This window comes from Colobus angolensis, unplaced genomic scaffold (assembly GCF_000951035.1).
Source record: "Colobus angolensis palliatus isolate OR3802 unplaced genomic scaffold, Cang.pa_1.0 Scaffold213, whole genome shotgun sequence".
NCBI lineage: Eukaryota > Metazoa > Chordata > Mammalia > Primates > Cercopithecidae > Colobus > Colobus angolensis.
The window spans coordinates 639481-659198 of record NW_012115300.1 but is presented as its reverse complement, the minus strand read 5'-3'; the positions used below and the strand labels follow the sequence as shown (position 1 = coordinate 659198).

The following is a 19718-nucleotide window of genomic DNA, read 5'->3' as shown; positions in this document are numbered from 1 at the left end:
AGAAAAGTAGAATTTTAGATTTCTTTAAAGAGTTATTTTTTCCCCTGCAAGAAACACTGGTAATAAAACTTAGAATTTAATTCCCTGAAAATCAGGTGCAATATACATTTATCTTCTTCCTTCGTTTTTAATTGGCAGGAAGCATTTTCAATGAAAACTGTAGTTCACCAAACACTAGCTTGAGCCAAGAATTGCATTTTCAAATTTCAAAAGACCTTTGCATGAGGTCAAGGTCTCCTAAAGAGAATGTGCAGGGAGCTCTGGGATTCTACTTGAAGACCATTTGAAGATAAGAGGATAACAATATTCTTCATCCCTGGGTTTGTAGTCCTGTGCTTTACCTTAACAAGCTGAGATGATTTAAAATATTCATAGGACAGAAAGATATATGGAGGCTAGTTGTCTAGGGAATAAAGAATAGTGAATTTTGAAAGCTAATGTTAAGGACTGAAAGGTACTGAAGTTATTTTTGCATTTCAGGTGTACGGGATTTTGATCAAGGATACTTTGGAAAGATCTTTTTTTTTTTTTTTTAACTGTGGCTCCAGACCTTTCCAGTGTGCCCTTAGCTAAATATCCAGGTGAGGCTACATGTATTAAATCTTCATCTTAAAAACAAACTGTATTTAAAAATCTAAATGCACCCAGAGGTAGTCACAAATACAAATCAGACCTCTTTTCCCATTCTTTGAAGATTGAGCCCTTGAAGAAATCAAACCAGGTACCAATATACAAGAAAGAGAATTTCTTCAGGATTCTTCATTAGCACTTTTCAAACAGAAAAAAAAATATTTGTAATATCACATTATTTTATAGGGAGCTGTTCCCTATATATAGAATAATACCTCCCACATAGATGAGGAAAAAAGTCTTTGTAATTTTGCTTCAAAGATAGCATGCCAGACACTAAATAAGTTTGAAATTTCTGTTTACATTTGAATATTCAAATTTATTAAATTTACTTTAATCTGGTGGTAAACACATAGCGTGGATTTTGTCATGCCTTCTTCCTAGATCACTAATTAGTTGTGGCATCCTTTGACTGCTGAGCCTGAATTCATTCTCAGAAGCCTTCTCAATACATCACTGGAACAGTCTCTACTAATAGGTGAGAGTTCCTATTTACAAGGATATGTATTTAGCATTTCTGATCTCAATTCTTTTAAAATGAAACATGATTAATTATTATGTGCTATTACTGTATAAATAAGATAGCAAATATATACCTTTAAAGATAAATGCCTTACAAAGACTACATATCCAGGAACCCAAAAGCAAATGCAACAAAAACAAAGATAAATAGATTGGACTCAATTGAACTAAAAAGCTTCTGCACAGCAAAGGAAATAATCAGCAGACTAAACACACAACCCAAAGACTAGAAGACAATCTTTGCAATCTATGCATCTGACAAAGAACTAATATGCAGAATCTACAAGGAATATAAACAAAACACCAAACAATCCCATCAAAAAGTGGGCTAAGAAAAGACAGTTCTCAAAAGAAGATACACAAATGGCCAACAAACATATGAAAAAAATCCTTAACATCACTAATGATCAGGGAAATGTAAATCAGAACCACAGTGTGATACCACCTTACTCCAGCAAGAATGGCCATAATAAAAAAAAAAATAGATGTTGGTGTGAATGTGGTGGGATACACTATTGGTGGGAATGCAAACTAGTACAACCACTATGGAAAACAATGTGGAGATTCCTTAAAGAACTAAAAGTAGAACTACCATTTGATTCAGTAATTCCACTACTGGGTATCTACCCAGAGGAAAATATGATATTATAAGAAAAAGATACTCGCACATGCATGTTTATAGCAGCACAATTCGCAATTGCAAAAATATGGAACCAGCCCAAATGCCCAGCAATCATCAAGCAGATAAAGAAATTGTGGTATATGTGCACCATGGAATACTACTCAGTCATAAAAAGGAATGAAATAATGGCATTTGCAGCAACCTGGATGGATTTGGAGACTATTATTCTAAGTGAAGTAACTCAGGAATGGAAAACCAAACTTCATATGTTCTCTCATAAGTGAGAGTTAAGCTATGAAGATGCAAAGGCATAAGAATGATACAATGGACTTTGGGGACTTAGGGGAAAGGATGGGAGGGGAATGAGAGAGAAAAGACTGCATATTGGGTACAGTGTACACTGCTCAGGTGATGGGTGCACCAAAATCTCGGAAATCACCACTAAAGAACTTATTCATGTAACCAAATACCAACTGTTCCCCAAAAACCTACTGAAGTTTAAAAAAGAAAAAAAAGATAAATGCCTTAGCTGGGCATGCGCCTGTAATCCCAGCTACTCAGGGGTTGAAGCAGGAGGATACCTTGAGCCCAGGAGTTCAAGACCAGCCTGGGAAACAGCAAGACCCCATCTGTGTTTTTTTAATGCCTAGGTAGCCTGGCTAAACACAAAATCGATTAAACTTGAACAAGAGTAGGACATTGAAGGAAATGCATTTAAAAACTAATGATATTTATTTGACTGCTATGGCAAAAATCCTGAGACATTTACTCCCAGCTTAACTATCTTAAAGTCTGAGTATTTAAAGTATGAGTGTTTATGACTCATTGAAAATAATCAGTGGAATCTGCAATTGCACTCAGAGTAATATGATAACCAGTTAGAAAGTATTACTTCAGGTTAAAATACACATAACTCTGAATACTATGTTGATATATCTGATTATTTTATTTAAAAAAAATTCTTTTTTTAGAGACAGCATCTCACTCTGTCACCCAGACTGGAGTGCGGTGATGCAATCGTGGCTTACCCCCATGCAGCTTTTAAACTCCTGGGCTCAAGTGATCCTCCCATCTCAGCTTCCTGAGTAGGTAGAACTACAGGTGCACACCACTGTGCCTGACTACTTAAAAACATTTTTTTTTGTTAGAGATGGCAGGGCCAAGGAAGTGGCCCGGCAGGTGGAGGGATCTTGCTGTGTTGTCCAAGCTGGTCTTGAACTCCTGGCCTGAAGTGATCCTCTCACCATTGCCTGTCAAAGTGTTGGGATTACAGGCATGAGCCACCATGCCCAGGCTAAACTAATTCTTGATTTCAAGAGATGTTCTATAAATATTTTGTAATTGTTTAATAAGAATATCAATGAATTCTTTTAGAATAATCAGAGGTCAAGTGAAGTGCCTCACACCTGTAATTCCAATATTTTGGGAGGCCAAGACAAGCGGATTACTTGAGGCCATAAGTTTGAGACCAGCCTGGGCAATAAAGCAAGACCACATCTCTATTTAAAAAATTAAAAAATTAGCTGGATTTGGTGGTATGTGCCTGTAGTCTCAGCTACTGAGGAGGCTGGAATGAGAGGATTGCTTGAGCCCAGGAGTTTCAGGCTGCAGTGCAATTATGCCACTGCACTCCAGCCTGGGGGACAGCAATAAGAACTTCTCTCTTAAAAAAGAAAGAAAGAAAAAAAAAAAAAGAGTGGCCGCACACGGTGGTTCACGCCTGTAATCTTAGCACTTTGGGAGGCTGAGGCGGGCAGATCATCTGAGGTTGGGAGTTCGAGACCAGCCTGACCAACATGGAGAAACCATGTCTCTACTAAAAATACAAAACTAGCCGGGCATGGTGGTGCATGCCAGGAATCCCAGCTACTCAGGGAGCTGAGGCAGGGGAATCGCTTGAACCTGGGAGGCAGAGGTTGCAGTGAGCCGAGGTGGCACCAGTGCACGCCAGCCCGAGCAACAAGAGCGAAACTCCATCTCAAAAAAATTAGTTTATAAAAGTAATGTAATCAATTTATACTTTGGAGGAAATATAAGTTCAAATGCTAGTGGACTTCTCATTTCATGTTGGGGCAGCAGGGATAAGGATTGGGTGTCAGGGAGTGAGAGGAAACCACATTTCACAACAATTTCAAAAAGCAAGCCATTGACTTGCCATGATGTTTAGATTGAGGAACTGCTTTGATATGTTGATCTGTATAAATGGTATAAACAAAATTCAAAGGCAAACTACAAAATAGAAACATTATTTATAAATATTATATATAAATATGTAAATATATAATACATATTATATGTATATGTAACTTGTATTAATGATTAATACATATTTGTCATTAATATAATAATCAAAATATCAATAATTAATTATAGTAGAAATAGAACTCATAAATCAATATAAAACACTAATATAGAGAAAAATAAGCAAAAGGTAACAACACGTGATTCCCAAAGAAGATAAACAAATTTCCACTCTAACATGAAAATATATTTAACCTCATACATATATCAAAGTGCATTTCGAAAAATTAGTGACATTTATGGCAAAATAACAATAAAATATCATTTAAAAAGAGTTACAAAAGCCAGGCACAGTGGCTCCAGCCTGTTATCCCAGCACTTTGGGAGGTCAAGGCAGTCTGATCACTTGAGGTCAGGAGTTTGCGACCAGCCTAGCCAATATGGTGAAATCCCGTCTCTACTAAAAATACAAAAGTTAGCCAGATGTAGTAGCTTGCACCTGCAGTCCCAGCTACTCAAGAGGGTGAGGCAAGAGAATCGCTTGAACCCAGGAAGCGGAGATTGCAGTGAGCCAAGATTGAGCCATTGCACTCCAGCCTGGGTGTCAGCGAGATTCTGTCTCAAAAAAAAAAAAAAAGAAATTACAAAACTAAATGCTGGTAAACGTATGGTGAGATAAGCACTCTTATACACACCTAACAGAAATATCAATTAATGTGAGGTAGCATGTAAAAAAAATTCCACTTTTTCTTCCTGTTAAATAATTTGACAAGTTGTATAAAGAGGTTAAAAAGAAGCCATTCATTTGGATCCAACAATTCCAACTTCTGGGACTTTATCCTTAAGTTATTATCAAAGATGCAACCAGGAATTTATTGACAAGGATTTTTACCAGAGTTTTAATAATATTATTGAATTCCAAATTCCACAACATTGGAAACAACTTAGATGACCCATAATGAGGGAGTTATCAAATAAGTTATGGTTTATTCACATTATAGGAAATTACACAGAAAATAAGAATTAGATATAAAACTATTTCTTAGGCATAATACTAATCTTGTGACTATAGTATTTAAGTGATTCAGAAGGACAAAATATGAAAAAATATATCAAACTACTCAGCAGTTGTTTTGGGTGGTGAAATTCTGTATGATTTCTTTTCTTTATGCTTATTTTTTCCTAAGTAGTCTATAGTGAAGATGTATTCCTTTTGCATTAAAATTTATTTTTAAAAAGGTATTACACCATTTAACATGAAGGTGTCACATTTTGATGAGAGAAAAAGCCAGATGGAAGAATAAAAGGAATGATCAAGAACCTTGATAACTGAAACCCTAGTCCCCATTGATAGGTGTTTTGTACTATAAAGTGTTCGCTGTAATTTCCAGAAGGGCGAGGGACTGCAGATGACACAGCAGACTCCCCATCAGGCCCAAGCCAAGATTAGTACATCTTGGATTACCCTAAACTGGTCATCTTGGATTACCCCATACAGAGTTGTAAAACTGTTGTCTTTTTCTCCTTTCTCCCCTTTGCTTTGCTTCTTTAGTCATCTTACCCGAAGGCCCATCTTCTCCATGAAATTTATTGCCATCTGTACCCACTGCAACTTCTATGCCCCTAGAAAACTACAATATGTATTGTCTAGACCTCTCCATTGGCACTGAAATATTGTTCTGTTTTGGGAGTTAATTGAGATTTTGATGCTTCAACTAGATTTTTAAGCTCCACTAAGGCAGGGATAATATTTAAAATTCTTTTGTAACCCTATATAGTCATTCAATAAATATCTATTGTGCACATAGTATGTGTTAGACAACTGTTTGAAGTGTTAGAGATTACACAGGTGAAAATTTTATAAGAGAGGGAGAAAGGCTGGGAATAGTGGCTCACACCTGTAATCCCAGCAATTTGGGAGGCTGAGGTGGGAGGATTGCTTGAGGCCAGAAGTTTGAAACCAGCCTGGGCAACATAGCAAGACCCCATCTCTACAAAAAATTTAAAAAGTTATGCGCCTCTAGTCCTAGCTATGGTGTTATGCGCCTCTAGTCCTAGCTATCTGGAGGCTGGTGCACGTGGATCACTTGAGTCCAGGGGTTCAAGGTCACAGTGAACTATGATCAGGCCAGAGCACTCCAGCCTGGGTGAAAGAGAGAAAGAGAGAAAAAAAAAAATCTCTGTCTTTAAAGGCTTAAAATCTAGTGGCAAAGCCTGGTACTTGGGGCCATGTCATGTGATGCAAATATACAGTAAGTCATAACAATGGTGGTGACAGTAATGAAGACAGAAACAATGACAAAGAACTCTATATTAGTTTTCTATTGCTGCCATGACAAATTACCATAAATTTCAAGGCTTAAAACAACATCCATTTATTATCTCACAGTTTCTGCAGATCAGAAGTCCAGGTACAGTGTGGCTTAGTTGGTTCTTTTGCTTAGGGTCTCTCAATGATAAAATCAAGGCGTTTCAGGGATGTGTTCTTTACTGGAGGCCTGCGAAGAACCTGTCTCCAAGATCATTCAGGTTGTTAGCAGGATTGTGGTCCTTACAGCTGTAGGACTGAGGTCTCTGCTTTTTTATGGATGTCAGCAGAGAGGCCTTTACTTCCTAAAATTCTCTCTTTGATCCTCATATTAGAACCCTACATCTCACTACCAGCAATAGTGCATTGAGTCCTTTTCATGCTTGGAATCTCTCTGACTTTCCCTTTTGCAGCATCTCTCTTCCCTCTAGCTGGATGAAATTCTCTGCTTTTAAAGATGCATGGGATTAGATTGGGCCCACCTGGATGATTCAAAATAATCTCCTCATCTTAAGGTCCATAACCCTAGTCACATCTGCAAAGTCTCTTTTGCCATGTACTATTCATAGGAGTCAGAAATTAAGGTGTGGACATCTTCAGGGGGTCTATTCTGCCAACTACAAACAGTAACAACAAAGAATAACTAAATGGAATACTGCTAACCAAAATTATGGATTAAAGAAATTTAATTAGAGTCCATGAAGTCCCATGTCTTTTCTTATGATGAGAAACATTTCTACAATAGGCCTGATTTCCTGATGACTAAATCTAGAACATATTGACAATCTTTTGCTTGTCAATGTTTTTAATTAGCAGAAACCAATTTTAGCCATAGTTGAGTTTTCTCCTAATTACTCATTTCATTTTTGTTGGATCAACTAATTTATTCTCATCTTTGTCCTAACATCAGTCAGACACTGAGGAACCAAGGAACAAGAAATGTTTGTTTTGAGGCAGCAGGGAAAAAAAAGAAGAGCCATGCATTACCTCATAACACCCAAAATTATGTAACTTCTCCACAGGATAAGATCCGATCCTACAGTAAATAGAAAGGGTACCTAGGAGGTGGGAGCATTAGAAAGAAAGCTGTCTGGCCTTTTTGGGGATGGAAAGAACAGAGTGGTCAAGGACTAATCCTGTGGCACCACAAACAGACTTTCAAGAGATTGAGGGGGTGGGGGGACAATGCCAAATTCATGACAGACATCTCTTTTAATGCTTGTACAGTGCCACTTATTCATCTGAAGCAGCAAAAGGAAATGCTTTCAACCCGGATCCCAGACACAGAAAGGAGCCCAGGTTTAAAAGCTCCTCCCTGCCAAGGACAGAGTGCCACTCAGCTCCATCTTTGCCCATAAGGTGAATCAGTTGCCCGGGCCCTTTGATGACATCACAACTTGAAGGACAAAAAAATAAAATAAAATTGTGAGCGTTTTTTTCACGGCATGAAATGTATCCAAAGCTCATTTTTATTGAGATGTCCAAACATCACTGCTAGTTGCGAAGAAAAATAACTAAAGAAGAAAAATTTTTAATGAAATTGATACTGGATTTTTGGGACAACCAAATTAGAAAATGCAGGCAAAGTGCTTTGTAAATTGTGGGGGGAAAATTTTTTTAAAGGTGATTGCTATTACTATTCTCAATTCCAACTCCTTTCTCTCACCATTGAGATAACTGACCCCAATCAACCCCAGAACAGCTTGACTTCCTCAAGGTCATGCCATTCCCTTGCTCAAATAACCTTCCAGGACTCTCCATTGCCCACCAGAAAAAGTTTTACCTCTTAGACTTTCCATTCAAGGCTTTCTTATCTTGATACATTTACCTTTCAAATCAAATCACCAGTGAATTACTGAACAGCTACTAAGGTCAAGATACTATTAGGCTGCTACGGGCATGGGCGGAGTCACAAAATATGATCTATTTCTTAAAGTACTTTACAATCCTACTGTTTCCCGTATGAACAATAACTATATAGTTAAACTCATCTGCTTACTCTACCCCAGACTTACTCTCAACTTTTATACCTTGACATCTTTATTTATGCCTTTCCCCTCACCTAAAATGCTCTCCAAAAAACTACTTCTTTCTTGCAAAATAACACATATCCTCTCAGGCCCTGCTCAAGTGATATCTCTCCTAAGTCTTCCCCTACACTAAGAGGCTAGTGGTTCTCAACCAGAGAGATTTTCCTTCCCAGGGAACATTTGACAACGTCTGGAAACATTTTTGGTTGTCACAAAGGGGTTGAGGGTACTACTGGCATGTATGAGCAAAAGCCAGAGATTCTGCTAAACATTTTACCATGCATAGGACAGCCCCCAGCCCCAACAACAAAGATTTATCCAGCCCAAAATGCCAATAATGCTAAGATTGAGAAAGAAGCAGTATCTCCTCTCAACTCCTAGAACACCAAATATGTAAACAATCTTTTGGCATCTAGCATATGTTGTAACATATATTTATTTGTCACATTTAGCAAATAAATGTACAGGACACTCAGTTAAGTTGGAATCTCAGATAAAGAACAAGTAAGTTTTCAGTATAAGTGTGTTCCATTTAATATTTTACATACACTTATACAAAAAAGTATTCTTTTTTTTTTTTTTTTTTTTTGAGATGGAGTCTCGCTCTGTTGCCAGGCTGCAGTGCAGTGGCACAACCTCAGCTCATCGCAACCTCGCAACCTCCCCCTCCTGGGTTCAAGTGATTCTCCTGCCTCAGCATCCGGAGTAGCTGGGATTACGCCACCATGCCCAGCTAATGTTTGTATTTTTAGTAGAGACAAGGTTTCACCATGTTGGCCAGGATGGTCTCAATCTCTTGACCGCCTCGGCCTCCCAGAGTGTTGGGATTACAGGTGCGAGCCACCATGCCCGACCCAAAAGTATTCTTTCTTTATCCAGTATTCTCTTTGTTACTTTTTCTTATCTGCATGTATTATTTTCCTAAATGATATGGAAGTTTGTAAAAGACAGGAAAAATTTTATGCTGTTCAGCCTTCTTTCAGCATTTAATTCATACCTATGGAAAGCACTTGAAAAAATCTTTATCAATAACAATGATAAAATATTTTTTATATCCTTTAGTATCTATGAGCACTGTAGGCTTACAGTTATTACTTCCATATTTTACAAGTTTCAACATCCTCACGACTCCCTCATCCTTATGTTGAGTCTTCAAGCCCCACACTATCATGAAGACAACAAGTAAGAGTGGAAATTAAAAAATGCCAGATCCTAAATTGGTCAGATGAGTCTGGCTCAAATTGAAAATGCAGTGTGTTGAGTTTGGCACAACACAAAGACATGTACCTAAAGCTCTGTTTCATTTGATTATCCATTTCTCTACATGTATACTTCTTCATAGAACTGCCCTTTATACATAACTGCTCAAGAGTTTAGGGTAGAAAGGAGGAGTGAATTACCTGTGGCAAACCCTCTTTCTGTTATGACTGATGTGGGGTAAAATATCCTAAAATCAGGCCAGGGTTAGAAACTCAAAATCCGTAGGCACTGAAAAGATTATCCTTCACCCCACTTTCATATGGAATTCAAAATAAGTTCCACAAAGTTAGAACTTCTCCCATAGTGTCTACTACACTGATGCTTTTTAAAAAATCTAATTCTTTCAAACAAAGTCTCCCTTTCTCTCTTTCTCTAGTTTCTGTTTTGTCAATGCCCTAAGCACATGTTTAGCCTTCTCAGAGAGAAATCAGCAGTAGCTAAAAGGAATGGTCATTGTCTGACATCCCTATCCTAACAATGTTGAAAAATACTCTTTTTTAGAATAGATATATCTATGAATACAAAATTAATCAATCAGGAACATTTCCAAAAATCTGATCTAATGGAAGTCTGGCCTACCCCTTTAATTATTCTAATACGGAAAACTCCAAGGAGAACAAAACCATATATTTTTTAAAAGCCTTTTGCTTAGAACGTTGGTTTTTCAATGGAGTGGAGGAGAGAGTAATTTTGCGCCACCACCTCACCCACCCCACCAATAAGGTTACCAGATTTAGCAAATTAATCATCAGAGTGCTCAATTAAATCTGAATTTCAGACAAAAAACAAGTAAGTTTTTAGTATAAATATGTCCAATCAAATATAATAAAATGATTCATTCTTTATCTGACATACAAATTTAACTGGGTATCTTGTATTTTATCTTTCAGTGTCTCTCCAGGGGACATTTGTCAACAGCTAGAGACATTTGGGGATGTCAAAACTAGGAAGGACGCTATTGCATCAGGTGGGTAGAGACCAGGAATGCTGTTAAACATTGTACAATGCCTACAACAGAACATCACAACAAAGAATATTCAGTCAAAAATATCAATAATGTTGAAATTGAGAAATCTTTATCTAGAATGACCTTTGAGAACATCTATTCTTTCTTCTTCTTTTTATCAGAAAAGAACAGAAGGTCTAGAGGAGTTAAAGTAGTTTGCTCTAAGCCTCACAGCTAATTAATTTCAAAGTTGGTCAACTTGGAGGCAAACCAAGAAAACTGGTTCCATTTCTGTGTGGCTCAGAAATGTTGCCTACTAAAGCAGATACACTTAAGCTACCCAAGAGTGGATTCCTTCAGACTTCTCCAATAGAAAACATCAGTCAAACCCCTGGGTGGTCTCCGGCTGGGAGGAAGAGGAGGAATAGGGATAAAATCTTTGCTCAAATATTTTTCCAAATTTTTCCCCACCCCAAATTTTATTTATAGGCAAGGAAGCAAGGAAAGAGTGAAAACGCTGGCTTGGAATGAACTCTGATCATGTCTACTCTCTCCTACTCCCACTTTTTCTTGGAGCTACAAAGATAAATTGTTTGAGTCTTTAGGAGAGCCTAACTCCTTATTCAAGTGTTTCCTTGCTCCTGTATATGGAAAAATTGCTTAAATAAAAACTACCCAAAAGAAAAAAAAACACCCAAAGAAGTTATTAAGTATTACAAAAGAAAAATGAAGGCATTGATGAAACCTACTAGAGATTATTTGGGGGACAGCCAAATGTCAGAGGCCTGTGAAATAACACGAAGTGGTGTACCGAAAATGTATTCATACGTCAATTCTTGCCACATAAGGTTTGCCTGGAGGCCCCAAAGCAAGCAACATGGCTCATCTAAGTAAAGAGCCAGCCAAGATAATCTAATGACCTAAGAATCTAATGACACTATACACTGTCTCTGATCCTGCTTGGTTTTATTTTAACAGACCGATTTTTATTGCTTCTTTTCTGTGAGTGTCTGCAATGATTCCCTGCCACTGCTTACTGAAATATTTTCTTAAATTATGAGTTGAGTTTTTTAAAATGCAGTTTTAAAAATATTCGTTCAGCATGTTATTAATTACTAGTATGAATTGTTGGCAGGATTGTACTAAAGGGGTGTAATTGCTTTAACCACACTATCTATCTAAGGAGTACTCATCCTATTAAAAGAATTTTCATATGAAACATAAAAATGAATTTAGAAAAGGGCATATCCTATTGAAGATATTGGAAAAGAGTTTCCTCCTTCCTTCTCAGTCCCTTCAGCCCTGTCATCCGATCATTACAAAACTTTCAAAAGAAATGTCTTTTCCATTTACATTGCCTTTACCAGACCTGGCACAACTAAGGTCTGAATCTATTGCTTTTTAATATCCTCTTGAAACATCCACGCTGCCATTGTTACTTATATTAACATCTACATTCCCTTTTAGACACATAATTTTCTTGTTACTTTTTGATCCACTGATTTAACAGGGATGCACTTCAATAGCAGTCTTTCCAATTGTCAAATATATTTCCTGTCTCTTGATATTTAGGTTACCCACACACTTTGCATTCCCAAGAGAATTAGAAGATAATTTTCAGAATCTTGAAGTCATTTCTCTGTTTCCTGGGAGCCAATTTCTCAAATATTTACATTAATCTCTTCGAGGCCTTAAATAATTATAAGTAATTCAAATCAAACATTATTTTGAGAAGGGAAATGCTACTGACTCCTGCTCTAATTTTCATTTTATTTGGGAAAGCACTTAGACTCCAACAGAGCCAATAAAGATAATGGTGATCCTATGACCAGGAGGCCCAAAATTCCCTCTGCCATTAGCTCTTCACCTAAAAGACACCAAAAAATCTCCTCAGCCCAGTCAGTTGGAGCATGTCTAAGGATTCTTTAGTTGGAACTCCTTCAGGAATTTAGTGTGGTCTCCACAACTGCAACCTTCTTCAGGAAGTGTGAGGCATGATCAAGCTAACTAGAACCCTCTAAGTATTTTTGCTAAGTCTCAGCAAATATATGAAGACTAAAAAGGGATAAAGATACTCTCCCTAGAATTTAGTAGCACTCTGAAGAGAAAGTCCTTTCTGCCATTCTCAAGGTATTCAGCTCTTAATACATCTTTCTGATGACTTACAGTTATTTTATGCATATTAACATTTTTTTTTAAAGAATCTAAATATTATTTGGGGAAAAATCTATTACATCCTAAAGTAGAAAGCTAAATTTTTACAGGAGTAATATCAGGTATTGAATCATTTCTGTAGTTGAGAATTTGGGATCAATAAATTATTTATAAAATAAATAAATAATAAATAATAAATTTATAAAATAAATAAATTATTTTACAAAGTAGAAATCTAGGAATTTCAGCCATCTTAGAGTGAAATAACTGTCAGAATTACTAATAATAATTTTCATTTTCTTCTGAGGCTTGATTTAATACCGAGGTGAAAAGTTCCCCTTTTGGAAATGGTAATTTAGCCTCTATTTCTGAGATTCTAATGTGAGCCCTAGTCCTCATTATAGGTTTTTGTGCATCTCTTCAGAAGATAACCAAGACAATATGTGCTTTCTGAGCGTTACAAAAAAAATGTGTTGAGTCAGAATACTTGTTAGCTTTGTTTTTTTCTGGCTTTGATTGGACATGATTTGCTTATAAGAGAGATAAGACATGCTGATAAAAATAGGACTGGCCCAAACAAGCTGATTTGTGACAAAACATTTAGTACTTTCAAATTTTTCTGTAGCTAACATATTGGGTACATAATTCAAGCAGGATTTACTGTTTACTGTAATAACCCCACATGACCTCCCTCTCTATCTGACCTTTCACTTTTGTACTTATCAAATCGATTTGAAGGAAATCAAGTTCCTCTTACTCTCTGAATCTGGTCTATAAAAAAACCTCAGCCCACAAAAACTGTGATAATAACAATACAAGCAGCCCTACTGTGTGCTAGGCATTGCTCTAAGCTAAATCATCTTGCATAATCATCCAACCCACTCTATAAAATGTACATTATTCTCATTTTTACAAATAAGGAATCCAAGGCAGAGAGAAGTTACGTAACTTGTTAAATATTGCTCTGCTAAAATTTGAGCCTAAGCAATTTGGGATCCAGAGTCTATTCTTTAACTGCCTCTCATGACACCATAGAAGATAACTTATTGGCTTGGGCATAGAATGTTTCCTTTGCCTAAAATTATGTTCATGTATATATTTTTAATGTGGTCATATGGATTTTTTCAGTCAATGTAATATTTTGAATATTCTTCTAAGTTTTCATAAGAAAAAAACAAAGTCCATTGTTCTCAAAGCACAGAACCAACTGAGAAGCTTGTCCTGATTTGTAACATAATTTCCCTCAGGAAACCTGAAGTTTGAGACCTACAGTGTTAGTAGGAGAATCATCCCTGGATTTGAGGGACATACAGCAATTATTTGATTTCTTTAGACCCATTTTATTCTCTCATTTGCAAAATGAAGGTAATAAATTAGGTTATCTCCAGATTCACTGCATGAAGTTGCCTGGACATACACATTAGAAAGCAAACATTTGAGAATTCTTACTGAGCACCGCTTGAACAAGGGCAAAGTGTGTGCATGCAACACAGGAGATTAGCAGAAGAGAGGATGGGGTGTGCATGTTCAGAGAGGCAATAGGAAGTATTTTCTCAAAGGTTCCTACACAACTTTCAAGTGAGGATAAGTCCTCACTTGAAAAGTGAGGCATGAAAAGCAAAGGCATGGCTACCCCAGGCCATCCAGATGTAGGCCACGCTTGCTCACAGTGCCCTTCTTCAGCAGTGTGTCTTTACCTCTCTTCCCACACCCTTCAGTCTCCTTCTCATGCCCCATTTTTATTTCCACACTTCTTACCACCTCTCTTTCTCCCCCTACCAACTATGAAGCCCACATGGACTTGCCTTTTCTAAGTATCTCATCTCCTTAGGGCCCAGCTCCAGATAGATCACAGAGGTGGGATTTTAAATATTTAACAACTAATCAGAACGGATGTCAGCTATAGTGCTGAAGTGAGTTTCTGAGGATGCCAGCTATAGTACTGAAGTGACTTTGAGGCCCTCTGAGGCAACAAGCTTGACCCCTTTGTCTTCTGGATTGTGGGGATGCCCAGAGAATTCCAGGGGAGAGGTTGCACAGCTGGAATGGCAGGGTCACTGGCTGGACAGAAGAGACACTGACCCAATCAGGAGGGATAACAGCTGTAAAGAACTAGTTTGCCCATCTTGATGTGTACCACATTAATATAAATCTTGCTGATAATCAAAAATAATTACAAATAAGGTTAAATCTTATTAAATCTTACAAATTAAACCTCATATGTGTGTGTGCGTGTGTGTGTGTGTGTGTGTATATATATATATATATGTTGATAGCTAGATAAGTATTGCTATAGCTGTGTACAGCAGCTGCTTCAACAAATTTCTTTCCTTCCTCTCTCTAAACTCTAGAAAATTCTCTCTCAAACTCAAGCCAAGCCCACTGCCCAGTGTGTGTTTATTCTCCTGTAACCCATTGCTTTCTGGGGGTGCAGAGAAGCTGCCCCCATCCCTTTACTCATTCCAAAGAAACCACTTTTCTACCATCTCCACTTCTCCACTACCCCTCTCATAATCACAGTGGCCCAAGAGCAGTTAAGTGGAGGTAGGAAAGTCTGGGACAGGGGAATGGGAAGAGGGATCAAAGACTGTAGTTACTCAGATGTTTATTTTTCAGTCACATAACTTCATCTATACCTGAAGTCTTCACAGTGGCCACAGAATAGAAAATGAGCACAATATATGCAAGAAATGTGAAGATGATACATTTGGCTCTTGGTAGAGAGTAAACAGATTAGCAAGAAAGGACATATCTGCAAGCAAAGGGCCAAAGAGTCTGCATTTAGTTCCATGTTCTGGCATACATGTGAATCTTAGAATTGCTGCCCTTAGGGCACAAAGTGAAGCCCACTATTGTGCCCCACACCCTGTTTCTCTAACTTATAATCTCATGGAAAGAAAAAATTTCATATATTCAACATAAATATTTTTTTCCATTTAGCATTTAATATACAGAATAAGCAACCAAGCCATTGAATTATCTTGTTCTATTATAACCTAATTGGTTACTGTGTTTGTGTGTAGTGGCCGTAAAACTAAAGAGAAAGAAAAATAACTAGCTAATTATGCTTAAGTATAAACATAGCAAAATATCTTTTCTTTTACATAAATATCCAGTTTTGGATTACTCAATTAAGAAAGCAAATCAGCTGAAAATAAACAGACTGAATGAGTTTCCTATGTTAACTCACATGATTCCTCTGAGACTTCCAAAACAGTTTTCTGGATATCATAAAATAAGGGTTCTTTGCACAGCATGGATCACTAGAATATATTTGACCTAGAAAACAGCCAGAGTCTTAACAAGAGAAAAATATAGTAAACACATTATGAAAGCAATGAAGTTAAACCACAAGAAACTATCTGATGTTTCTTATCTTAGTTTATTCCTATTAATACCTTTAGATTTCATGACCCTAGCTCAGAGTCAGTGACCTTTTTCCTTGTCATTTTATTTCCTTATCCAGAGATGTTTGTAGATGGTCATATTTCTGAAAGAAGGCGCTAGTTGAATTGTTCACATTAGGAGTTAATAGGGGTTAAAAGCAAGGTACAGATGGTAAGGGGACAGCTGAAAAAAATTGCTATGCTTCTGTGGCTTTTAAAAAATCCATATTTTATGAATTAAAACCATGGAAAACTATCATGATGTCTAAACATTTAAAAGGAAATATTATGCTTCACAGAGGTCATTCTGGCACAGATGTTGGACTGTTCCATGTCTGCCCTTAAGAATCCAAGACATCAGACCCTTGACTTCATCCTTTTAAGATTATAATGCTCCCCAATTTTGATTAACTTGTTTTTATGAGACTCAGGCCTAATACTCAAGTACTTACATTTTACTATTTCTTTCTTTTAAATTAACATCAAGATTTTCTTTCCAATGACTAAAAATAGATTATTTATGCTGCAGTGGTAAATGAAGTCTATTTAAAGTACAGTGATCTGGGTTTAACTGTTAAAAATATTATGGGCCTGGGAGAAAATAATACCAGCATTTGTCCTAACATAGCATTGATATTAACAAAAATGCTCAAGTGCTTTCTGTGAAAATCACAGAAAAACTCTGCACACTAAATATCAATGTCTGCAGGAAATATTTCCTTTTAAAAACTGAATGTAATGCCTGAATATTTTGTAAATGTTTGCAAAGCAAAATTTGTTAACAGGTCTCTTAGCTCATGCTAAGAACAAAATGATGATATTTTTACCCGAACTCACAGCCAGCCAATTCTACCTTCTGATGTACAAAGACTTTGGTTCATTAACAGAGAATATATTTGCTTACCTGTTAGTAACCTATTTCAACTCCATATTATTCTCCCAAATCTGCACCTGTATATCCAGCAACTCATTCAACTCTTCTACTTCTATGTTTAATAAACATCTCAAACTTAACATGCTCAAAACTCAACTTCTGATCTTATCCTCTATTTGCTCCTCCTGTAGTCTTCCCCACCCCCATTAATGCTGACTGCATCCTTTTAGTTGCTAGGCTGAAACTCTGACTTCTCCCTTTCTCTCACATCCACATCCAACCCATTCAGAAATCTTATAGTTCAACCCAGAAAATATATCCAGAATCTGACCACTTTTCACTATTACTATTGCTACCACCCTGGACCTAACCACCATCATCTTCAACCTAGATAATACAACAGCCTCCAGCCAGCCTTCTTGCTTCTGTCCTTGGCTTACTACAATGTCTTCTTAACACAGGAGCTAGACTTCACCTTTCAAAACTTAAGTCAAGGAGCAACAGCTCCTTTGCTCCTTAAGTCAAGGAGCAAATCAAATTGTGATATGATTTACTTATTTATTATGCCTATTATTTACAATATTTACCCCATCCTCCAGTACGTAAACTCCAGAAGGGAAGTAATCTTGGTCTGTTTACTTTCCTGATCAAGTGCCTGAACCAGTACCTGGCAAGTGGTAGGTATTTGATAAATATTTCTTGAGTTAATGAATGGATAAATGAATGCAGTATTTTATCAAATAGTGGGAATTCACTGCTAGCTTCATTCATGTATCCATTCATCAACAACATTATTGATTCCAATCAATGTTATTGATCATCAATCAATGTTATTGATTCCTGGATGCCTATACTGCAACCAGTATGGACCCATATTCTATCTTCTGTTAGACCCCCTGGCAATTAAAATCTGGGATTACATTTAATGTAGTAATCTACAGAGGTAAAACTATTGGTATGTAGAGAACCTAAATTAAGAGATCAACTAGGTCGGTGCTGTCCAACAGAGTTTTCTGTGATGACGGAACTAGTCTGTATCTGTGCTGTCTAGTACTATAGCCCCTAGTCACATGGAACTATGGAGCACTTGAAATACAGCAATATGATTGAAGAATCTAATTTCTATTTTCTATTTTGTTTTATGTTAATTAATTTAAATTTGAATAGCCACATGTGGTTACTGTATTGGACAGCACAGCTTTAGTTCATCCCTCTGCCTCTCTACCTAGGGCTTTCCCTAAGATATCCAAAGCAGATTGTTAACTATACCACTTTGTTTATCAGAAAAGATGATTAACAGCTAGTTACTGTCTCCTTTTAACTTTTTTGTCCTCTAACTATCCTGTTCATGAATGCATCTTCTTTTAGAATTATTGTTATTTTTCAACTAAGGTAAAGCTTTTATATCTTGTCCAATTTGTAAAATACAAAACCTTAAAAATTTATCCTCTAAATCCAACAGAACATTTTACACACTTTACTACTTGCACAATAAAATGTCTTTAACTTTTTTTACTTTATTTTCCAGCTTTACCAAAGTATAGTTGAGGTACAAGGAACTATGCATATTTCAAATGAATAATTTGATGCATTTTGACCTAGGTATACACCTGCAGAATCATCATCATACATAATGTAATTTAAAGCTCAAATGACTAGGGTGACTGCTGACCCACAGGACATCCTTGTGTGAATCAGAAAGAAAGAGTCCCTCCTGCCTGTCAGTTGCTTTCTGACAGATGGGAAGAAACAATGTCCTTGCTCTCAGCTCTTGGCTACCTCCTCAGCTGGATGCCTTCATACTGTGAGCAGCATACACAGCCATAAATGGCAGTCCTGCAAACTGGTCTGCTAAACTCATTTTTTTCAAAACATCCTCCCAAGGTTTTGAAGATTACACGCTGGTTTCCATTTCAAGGTGGTAGAATGGAAATAGATTGTAGTCTCCTTTTCCCACTGGAAATCTCAAAATTTTAGAAAAGATTTTTTAATGCATATAGCTGGGAAACAGTATCAAGCTTTGGAGGACCATATAAACTTTGAGAGGACATTTGGAAGACAGCAAGCAGGTGTTATTAGAAGGAGGATTTAAAACCAGCTCAAAACAAGAATAGGAGAGTGCTGCCAATAAATGTTGGGAATGGATACAAAAGACAACAGTGTTTGCTACAGGAGAGCAGTAGGAAGGGCAAGGTTGAACTGTGCACCTTCCCTCTACCAACTTAGGCCACATTTGGAGTCAAAGAGTAGCAACAGGAGTTATTGCTTCCAGCTGGGAGTCAAAGGTATGGAAGCTTGAATCAGAGAAACAAAGCAGCATCCTGGACACCCTGAATAGGTGGAGCTACCAATAGGAATGAGACAGCCTCTCCCCTACCAGGAGCTAATCTGTGAGGCACTCTGCCAGCAGTATCCTCATCCCCTCCCATACACTTTTGAAAACAGACTGAAATACAAGTTCCAGCAGCAAATCTGGTCCCTCTCTCTAAGCAGCCTGCAGGATCACATAGAACAAAGAGCCTAATAAGGAGTCTCAGCTAACAGATGAACACGCAGGAGTCACTAAGTGCTGGAGGAAGGCCAATACCATTAAAAAGAGATATAATAGAGTTCTTTGTTTTTAAAACATGAAGAATTTACAGCCCGGAATTAATAATGTCAGAAAAGGACTTCAGAATATTTACAAGTCATATCCACAGAGATATGTGAGAGGATATTAAATCCACAGAAAATAATCAATTGGAA

The 19718-nt window shown here is 37.1% G+C and overlaps 1 protein-coding gene across 3 annotated transcripts in view; it reads right to left on the bottom strand.

Annotated features, from left to right (window-relative positions):
- FILIP1 (filamin A interacting protein 1) overlaps positions 1 to 19718 on the bottom strand; it is a 200223-nt gene that overhangs the window by 155305 nt on the left and 25200 nt on the right. Inside the window, exon 2 of one of the 3 annotated variants that reach the window (XM_011942937.1) lies at positions 6360 to 6524. The exons of the other annotated variants lie outside the window; for them this stretch is intronic. Coding sequence (XP_011798327.1) covers positions 6360 to 6362 — 3 coding nt within the window. The 5' untranslated portion in view covers positions 6363 to 6524. The remainder of the gene's footprint in view (positions 1 to 6359; positions 6525 to 19718) is intronic. 3 annotated transcript variants of the gene reach the window in all.